A 10,270-nucleotide genomic window follows, 5' to 3' on the forward strand; every position below is an offset into this window, starting at 1 on the left:
GGTTAGCTATCCCCGTACGTATACGTAGGTAAGATTTCCTTTTAAATGCGGTCGAAGTGGAAATTTGGCATACATGCAATTTTCTAAGGCAATGATGGATTTCGCCAAAATGTAAGTCGCCGGGTCTAATTTATTTCGATGTCATTGTAAAAGAACAACTGAATACTTTACTTACCTGATGGAAAGATAATTCGGGGACCTTTATATCAGAACTTCCACAAACCAAACACTTTCTAGTCATTTTTACGATTTTTAGAAAGTCAAAAAAATTGAAATCTAATTGCACAAACTTAAAATTAACTTCTCACTGAAACAACTTGCATCCTTGGCTATTTAAAAGCGGTTGATAAAAGAGTAATTAATACCTACCAAAGACCTCTAAATAAAATTAATACAATTTTTAAAATAAAAAACGCAAAAAACAAGAGTCGTTACACAATGGATATAAGATTATGACATATGATTATGACACCCATACAAGTACAGGGTGTCCCATTTTAGTTGAAATCATACGGAATCTCCGTTATTAGTGAAAATAGGAGGATGCGGTTTGCACAAACCTGTCTCACTTTTTTGTCAAGCGGAAGATGCCACAAACAACATTTTCATAGCCCTCTTCGTTTTTGAGCTACATCAAGGTCTTTTTGAAAATTTTGCAATTTGAGACACTCCTCGTATCTCTGTTATTGCGAAAAATATCGAGAATGTGAAAACGAGGGTGAAAATTGTTTCTTGTAGAACTTTTTATGTAGAATACAGTGGCGTAGTCTGTTATTCTACGAAAATAATATTTTTGAAGATATGAAAGTTCTTAAATGGAACATACAGGGTGTTCTCATTTATAAATCATATGATCTGGTTTGCTATGAGTTTCTCAAAAATATATGACACTATATTTATGTTCATTAATTACTCCAATATTTAAAAGATTTCATTAAAAGATCATTTTAGGTATATTAGTAGGCGGCGATTGATAATAAAAGAAATAAAAGAATTATTAAAGTAAATTGCTATATGTGTCTTGTTTTATTTTGGGAGCCACTAATATTCTATTCTTTATTCTATATATTCTACCGTATGATCGAAAAAAACGGCGTCCAGTTGGCTTGGAAATGAACATCAATGACATTCCCCATATAATTTTACATATAAAATGACAACCATCTTCATTTCATAGCCATCGTTGACGCCGTTTTTATTCGATCATTCGGTATATTCTTTATATACCTATGTATATTCTATATTCTTTCTTCTTTTATTCTTTATATATCAGGGAAACTTACACCCTACCTAAGTTATCTTATAGGAACCTTTAAAGGCTATTCCTTTAGCTAATCTATAAAATTACATATACAGGGTGGTCCGAACTGTATTCCGGAAACTTCGGCGGCATATTCTGCAGATAAAAATAAGTAAAAATATTCTATACGAACATTTTTACTTATCGATGTATGTCCAAAAATGCTTAGTTTCGGAGATACAGGGTGTAGAAGTTTCATTTTCATTTCGATTTTTTCCAAATAATTTCTGCAGTGACATCAATATTTGGATTAAAATTGGTGTTTAGGAGTTTTTTGACATGATAAATTTGATTTTTATGTCAATATGACTCCTACTAGTAGAGGGCGCCACCTACATATTTTTTAACTGATTTGAAGAGTAATAACTTTTCGTCCGTACCTATATAAAACTACTGAGAAAAAAATATACATTTACGACGCTTTCTACGTAAAAAAGGTCTCTTGGTAAAAATCCCTACGAGCAATGGTTTTCGAGATATTTAGAATCGAAATTATCAATACCTGTCATCACTGACATAAATTAAACATGGGCAGTTTGATTTCGGAAAAGGTCAATATCGACTCTGAAATTCAGCACAGGATTAGCAGCGCTTCAAGAGCATTCTGGAAATTAAAAGACAGGGTTTTTTACAACCATGACCTGAGCACAAAAACGAAACTTGCAGTGTACCGAGCAATAATAATCCCCACCATGTTATATGGGAGCGAAACCTGGGTGCCGTACCGCCGACACATGAACGCATTAAACAAGTTGCAACAGAGACACCTTAGACAACTCTTAAGTATTAAATGGTTCCATCACGTCTCAAACGTATCGGTTCTTGAAAAAGCTAACTGCGAGAGTATTGAAGTCATGGTTACAAAATCCCGACTAAGATGGGCTGGTCACGTATGCAGAATGCAAGAAAACCGCATACCAAAATCACTGCTTTACGGTGAGCTTGTAGACGGTAAGAGGAGGCCAGGTGGACAACTCAAAAGGTACAAGGACATTTTCCACGAAAACTTAAAGGGAATTAATGTGCAGAATGAGTGGGAAGTAGCAGCTCACAATAGAACTCAATGGAGAAGAATTGTAAACTCAGTTAACAGCGAGAACCAAAAAGTTAAGAGGCAACAAAGCAATGAGATTTTTTAATGTCCGGAGTGCGGTAGACAAATAACATCACGTATTGGGCTTTTCAGTCACAGAAAGGCTCATGAAAGAAAACGCCTTGCGTGACCATCTTCTGATGCGTGTCAAATACTCGTCAGCGAGTAACGGCAGTATGTATGTAAATTAAACATGTTGACTAAATAGTTATTAGACTGAGATCATAAATTTGAAATGTTTTTGCACCATAAGTTCAACAAAAACCGTTTTATCATCATTTTTTGCAGAAAAAATATGATTAATTTAAAAAAATAAAAATTTCCCAAATTTATTATTTCAGTGAATCTACTCAACGTGTTTTTTTCGTCAATAATGGTATGTATTGACTATTTCCATTCTAAATATCTTGAGAACGGTTGCTCGTAGCGATTTTTAGAAAGAGATATTTTTTACCTAAAAAAATCACAAAGATGTATATTTTTTTCTCGGTAGTTTTATACAGGTACGGACAAAAAGTTATTAAACTTCAAAATAGTTAAAACACATGTAGGTGGCGCCCTCTACCAGTAGAAGTCATATTGACATCAAAATCGAATTTCTCATGTCATAAAACTTCCAGACACTAATTTTCATCTAAATATTGACGTTACTTCCGAAACTATTTGGAAAAAATCCGAGGAGTAAACCGCTGATCAAATTTTTGTACACCAATTCCTAAATTGGGAATTAAATTGACATTTCCTACTTAATTCCCGCAATTCCCCATAATACCTAATAAATTCCTAAGAATGCCTGCTAATTCCTAGTAATTCCTCTTAATTGCCTATAATTCCTCTTAATTCCTACAATTCTCACTAATTCTCTCTCGCAGAAATATTTATTAACAATTCCCCAAAAATACCCCTACTGATTCTTCTAAATACTAGTGAAAAGATTGTTTAAAATTAAGAGAATGCTGCACGAACGAAGGTTTTAATCTCCGTCTTACTACCTAAACTAACTTTTAGTTAATAAGAATAATACTAGATAACACAACAAATTAATGAATACTAGATAACACAACAAATTATGAAACTACAATTCCCTTTAGTTATTTAAGTAGTGGACTCTCAATTGCTTTTAATAATAATATTCCAGGGAAGTTATGACTCTCTTGGTTCGCGTAATTAATATTTACTCCCTCAAAAGTAAAATTACCTAGATACCCTGGGAATTATATTGTTATAATGCAGGTAAATGAATGAAAGTCTGCATTTTTCTTGGAAAAAAATTCTAGTAACACAACTTACAAAATGGTGTTTTGAAAATAAATGTAGACAGTTTTTATATTATAAATAATATTATAGCAGTAGCTTCTCTCAAAGAACATACATAACACGTATAACATCTAAAACACCAACATTCAAACTAACGAAAATAAACAAGGAGAAATTTAAACAAAACGATATTCTTAATTACAAATTGGATAAAGAAAATATTTGACTTTTTTAATAACTAAAATAATGATGACTAATTAAATAATTATTACAAAAATTATCTCTACATGTGATTCAGCTTGTTAAGTCTTTCTTAAAGAGCAAAACGGTTTTATATAATACTCCCTTGCGAAAGGCCTAACAAGCAAAAAATAATATGCAGAGATGATTTTTGTAATTAAAAAGCCAAGTATTTTTTTTATTTATTAATTTAAAAATATTGAAAAGGTTTCTTAAGGAACCGAGAACCGAACATAGAATAAGTTTGCTAAAAATTAATATAAACGCAACAAAACAGTTTTATACTAATCCTCAGCATAAGTATCTAGTAAATACTTAAAACAGATACCCATGGTATGGAATGTTACATTCCGGTAAAAACAAAATAAGTTAAAATTTATTTGTACTTAAAATAGTATTTTCATCTTTGTTTTGCTTTGTAACGGTGGCATGATTGTCTATTTCTAAGTGGGGAAAAACAACAATGATAAATCTGATGAGTTTGAATATATTTATGTTCAGTCTTCTTATGCTCTTTCTTTTCATACTCTTTCTTTGGTACATACATGTATCGTGTAGTTCTATCTGATGTTAACAATTCGGAGAATTCGAGAACATTGTGCCACGAGGTTCAAAGATTACGTTCTATTGGCGTGACGCAGAGTCCCCCCCTCCCACACGACAGAACACGCGCACAACGAAATTTACCTATTGCGCATGCGTGTCAGATTTCTACAAGGCCGGAATGCCAATAATTCCAGCAATTCCTAAATAATTCCTAATCTGGGAATTCCTAATTCCCAGATTTCCTACAGATTTCTGAATAATTCCGAACAATTCCAGGATTTGTACACCACAATTCCCCAGCGGTTTACCCCTCGAAAAAATTCCTAGATTTCCTACAGATTTCTCAATAATTCCTAACAATTCCCGGATTTGTACACCACAATTCCCCAGCGGTTTACCCCTCGAAAAAATTGAAATAAAAATGAAATTTCTACACCCTGTATCTCCGAAACTAAGCATTTTAGGACATACATTTATATGAACTTTTTTACCTATTTTTATCTCCAAAATATGCTGCCGAAGTTTCCGGTATACAATTCGGACCACCCTGTATAAGGAATATACTTTCAGCAAGATAGGGCTCCAGCTCACAACTTTAAAAATATGAGAATTTTTAAAATAAATGTTTCTAAATCAATGAATTTGGACCAATGGACCCACACGACGCGCGACGGCCTTCCAGATCCCCGGATTTGTCCATTCTCGATTTCTCTGTTTAGGGATTTTTAAAATGATTAAATATATCGTCGCAACTTCAACAATGTCAAAGACTTGGAAAATGCTATCAGCACAGTTATCAGGCAAGCTTTTAAATATTTGCAAACCTATCCCTTTATAATAAATCCCATTATAAAAAAAAGAAAATATATTTAGAGATTCAGTGGTAACAGTTTAAAAGCAAAATATTTTAGTCCCAAATAAAATTGTAATATTTGTATGAACATCTTTTAGTAAATACTATTGTATTATGTTCCATTTAAGAAAATATAACTTTAATTCATATCTTCAATAATATTTTTTCCTAGAAAATCAGACTACACCACTGTACTGAAAAATTTCTACAAGAAACAGTTTGCCTCTTCTCGATACCTTTCACAATAACAGAGATACAGGGAGTGTCCCAAATTGCAAAATTTTCAAAAAGACCGTGTAGCTCGAAACGAAGAGGGATATGAAAATTTTGTTGACAGCATCTTCCATTTGACAAAAAAGGAGAACAGGTTTGTGCAAACCGCATCCTCCTATCTTCAGTAATAACGGAGATACCAGATGATTTCAACCAAAGTTGGACACCCTGTACAGCAATTTCTATAAAACTCAAAGTTCTTGTACCAATTTTAAAATTATTAGGTACTGCAACAAGATGAAAGTTTAGTTTTTTCATTTTTTCAAATATTGGATATCAACCACTTATTTCAAACTTGAAATAAAATCTTTAATATAAGTGTTGATTGTGTGACTATTTAACAGTCTCAGGAATAGTTTTTGTAAATGTTACAAATCATTTTGTGATTGTTTTGTAGTAAATACCACTTTTATTTTCCAGTTTTCTTTTCTTTAGAATCAATAAATATAATACAAAATCAACTAATAAAAATCCCAGATGTAAATCAAATGATATTTAAATCAATCGAGCCCTGCTCAATAATATTCAGTAATACACTATTTTTCTCTATCAAACTGAATGAAACTAATTAGCTTTTCAGTCAGCATACAATTGGAGTAATTTAAAAATCACTTACCTCTTGTGGACTCAGTTTAGTTAAGGGACTTCTGGTAGGTTCCTTGGAAAAATGCAGTCTTCGATAGTGACACCGAAGCCTTATATATGCTAAATCATCAAGCGGAGCCGGCTGTAAACAAATACTTGAATAGTTCTTACGATAGGCACTAGTGTCTTGTTGTCTAAACGAGAGTGTTTTAATAATTGAACTAGTTTTGCAAGTTCTAAGGAGATACTGGCTCCTATAAGCCACTACCATTTTCGAGCTATTTATGACCGATCTAAGATATTCGATATTCCGATAGCTAGTAATCGTTGAACACTACCGAACACTATTGACATTATTTCGTAAAAAAACTCGGAAAATACTGCGTTTGTTACGAAAATAGTGACAATTTTTATGTTATTGACAAGCAAATTTAGAGGTTAGTTTCCACAGATTAAAGTGAATTTTTTCAAAAAGTCAATTAAAGAGCGTGAGCCAGGCAACTACATATACACCTAAAATCAAAATTAATTTTAAATATATTTATTTCTATTTAGAAATAAACGATAATAATGTTTAAATACACATTATGTAGTTTATATTTATATATTTCAGTTTGAGTAATAATACATTTTAATAGAAAAATCTTAAATTTAATTTTTTAAAATCATTTTGCTTGTCATCTGGCATGAACTGTCCAAACGACAAAATTATGAATTTCTGTTTATTTGCTATAGCTGTATATTAGACGCTCTCCACTAGATGGCAGAAGTGGTACAAATTATTTTAAATAATTATACAAGGTGTTTCAAAAAACATGTTCCATCTCTTATGGGGAGATTCCTTACGTAAAAATAAAATTTATTTCTCATATCAACATAGGTCCGTTTCTGCTTTATTACGTAGCTACAGGGTGTTAAATTCTTAATAATCTTTTGATTTATTATAATTTTCTTCCAAAAGTACTGTTAGTGTTTCGAATAAAATTTTGAGGGGGAAAGTTACTATAAATGCGAGATATTTTAAAGCTAAAAATGTGTCAACATATTCACCAGGGACGTGCATATGGGTATCACCGGAATATTTTTCTAAAAAAAAGAATGTACGCCACTGACTTTTTTTCTCTTGTTTTCAGGCTTTATCATGGCTTTCAGCACAGAATATCTAGCTACGCAACAGAAGCCTCGTTACATGTATAAAATTGTAGGTAGCAAAAGGAGACAGGCTTTAAAAGTCTGTCTCCAAATCAGATATTTTGATGTGGTAGTTTCGCTACTACATAATAGAGGACAATAAATTTAAAAGAATACAGTTTTCTACAAACAAAATTTAAAAGAATTATGTGCAGTGTTGCCATTGTGTAATTCATATCGTAATACTTCCTGATAAAGCCTACCTTCAAATTTGCTACATCATTTAAACATATTAAAATAGATCAGAGCTGTTTTTTTTTCAGTTTGCCATGTTAGTTGGAATTAAATCTTATGAGCTAAATTACAATTACTTCCTGACGTTTGATTGTATAATTGAATCCTGAATTTTCATTGTAATTCGGCGACAATATAATAAGTATTGTTCTACTATTATGATACCACTTCCTGACGTTCGATTGTGTTCATACCAAGTTCATATTGTATAATAGGGAAAAACCGGCGTTAGCGATAGCTATGAAATGAATATCACTGTCATTTTATATGTAAATTTATATAGGAAATGTCATCGATCGTCCTTTTCCAGCCAACTGGACGCCGTTTTTTTCAGAAGCATATCAAGTGATACCATAATATAGTACTATATTACGATACATGGCGTTCGATTGGGCTTAAACTTGGTATACTATATCTTCAGTGACATTGTAATATCATGGTACCATGGAGCATATAAAGTGGTACCTTCTATAGTACCATATTTGATGACATAGCAATATTAGGTACATGGCGGCAATAGGGCTTAAACTTGGTATACTACGTATTTTCGGTGATATTGTAATATGATGGTACTATGATGCATATCATCTGGTACCATAATATAGTACCATATTATGTACATGGCGTTCGATTGGGCTTACATTTGGGATGCTACGTATCTTATGTGATATTGTAATATTATGGTACCATGGAGCATAATAAGAGGTACCATAATATAGTACCATATTACGATACCATTTCCTGGCGTTCGATTGGACTTAAACTTGTTATACTACGTATCTTCGGTTACATTGTAATATGATGGTACTATGATGCATATAAAGTGGTACCTTAATATAGTACCATATTTCAATACCATTTCCTGGTGTTCGATTGAGCTCATATTTGATATATACTTGCGTATTTTTGATGACATTGCATTATTATGGTACCATGAAGCATATCAACTGATACCATAATATAGTACTATATTACGTACATGCCGTTCGATTGGGCTTAAACTTGGGATACTACGTATTTCCGGTGACATTGTAATATGATGGTACTATGATGCATATAAAGTGGTACCTTAATATAGTACCATATTACGATACCATTTCCTGGCGTTCGATTGGGCTCAAACTTGGTATACTACGTATCTTCGGTTACATTGTAATATGATTGAACTATGATGTATATAAAGTGGTACCTTAATATAGTACCATATTACGATACCATTTCATGGCGTTCGATTGTTCTTAAATTTGGTATACTACGGATATTCGGTGACATTGCAATATTATGGTACCTTAAAGTATATCGAGTGGTACCATAATATAGTACACCATTATGATATCATTTCCTGGAGTTCGATTGGGCCCAAATTTGGTATACTTGCGTTTCTTTATAAAGATCTGCTTATATAATAATTTTAATTTATTTTACGAATTTTAATTTATTGTTCGATGTCGTGACAGCAACTTTTATGCAGAACTAATATATTATTAATTGTACCTGTGTCACTTTTTAAAATCTACCTAGGTCTATATAAATAACGTGGCAAACGGAAGAAATTTGTTATTATAGTATTTTTTAGTCAGTTAACATTTTTTGTACTGCATTTTAATAAATTATTTCCATTATTATTAAACTTATATTTCATTACTAACGTTCCAGCATTAATAAATAGCACTATCAATCGCCCTGTATATTATTAATTTTAAAGGTAATTAAATGTATTTTCTTAGTTAACATTATAAGGTATAGTGTATATTAAAAATGTATATGTTTTGTAATAATATACTTAAAACTATTTTAATAGCCAAAGGAATAATTAATATAAGTGTATCTGACAAGAAAAGAAGAATAGAAAGAAACACATACTGCATTATACACAATAAAAAGAATGGGATGCCAATTCAAGTCTTTTTAAATCTGGCAACTGTGCCAAACCAAACCAAACCAAACCAAATCCAAAACCGAAAGTTCAAAATTTCTAATTATATTCTGATTATGATATTGTCGCGCCATCTAGTATTCTATTTGTGCAATTTTAAGCCGCGTATAAATATGCCGAGGCAAGTACGAGACAAACCCGAAACGAGTATGAAACGAGGCTATAGCAAATTCTTTCCAAAAGGCGTACTAATATGCCGAGACGAAGACGAGACGAGTCAACCTCCAGCGAAATTCGTCATATTATAGCCTCGAGCCGAGCGATTTAGCCTCGAACAGAGTCCCTGCCCAGTCGAACGGCGTTGTCTCGCGGCTATCCATTTTCAGTGGAGCTTTTAGCGAACCAGCAAAGAAATTTAGTCCGGCAGCAGAACCCGGATTTTTCCCTGAAGTGCCAATTGTGGGATTAAGTTTTTTTTATGACGGATTATTATATCTATATGACTATTTTCCATATCCAGCTGATGACAAGCTGTCACCCTTGGGAAAATCCAGATATACAGGGTGTCCCAAAATATAAAACATAAAAATGTATTCGATAGGTTTTTAAGCTTTAGGCCTTAATTTTTGTGTGGCTTGGTCAATTTATTGTATTTATACTAAATATAGGCTTACTTTTATAGCATAAAAAATAATAATCATTATTATTTGCAATATACAGGGTGATTTAAAAAACTTATACCTACATTTTTCCGATTAATATTTTTCTTGTTTTTAGAACTTCGTATCTTAAATTCAATTCAACAATCATTATTGGTATTAA

At 32.2% G+C, this 10,270-nt stretch overlaps 1 protein-coding gene across 1 annotated transcript in view; it reads right to left on the reverse strand.

Annotated features, from left to right (window-relative positions):
• The window catches only part of LOC115885936 (pyruvate dehydrogenase [acetyl-transferring]-phosphatase 1, mitochondrial), a 175,094-nt gene extending 168,511 nt beyond the window's left edge, over positions 1–6,583 (reverse strand). The window contains exon 1 of the mRNA XM_030904968.1: positions 6,179–6,583. Coding sequence (XP_030760828.1) covers positions 6,179–6,418 — 240 coding nt within the window. The 5' untranslated portion in view covers positions 6,419–6,583. The remainder of the gene's footprint in view (positions 1–6,178) is intronic.
• Between the last annotated feature and the right edge of the window lie 3,687 nt (positions 6,584–10,270).

The sequence above is a fragment of the Sitophilus oryzae genome, unplaced genomic scaffold (assembly GCF_002938485.1).
Source record: "Sitophilus oryzae breed Bouriz unplaced genomic scaffold, Soryzae_2.0 scaffold_465_pilon_pilon, whole genome shotgun sequence".
Classification (NCBI taxonomy): domain Eukaryota; kingdom Metazoa; phylum Arthropoda; class Insecta; order Coleoptera; family Curculionidae; genus Sitophilus; species Sitophilus oryzae.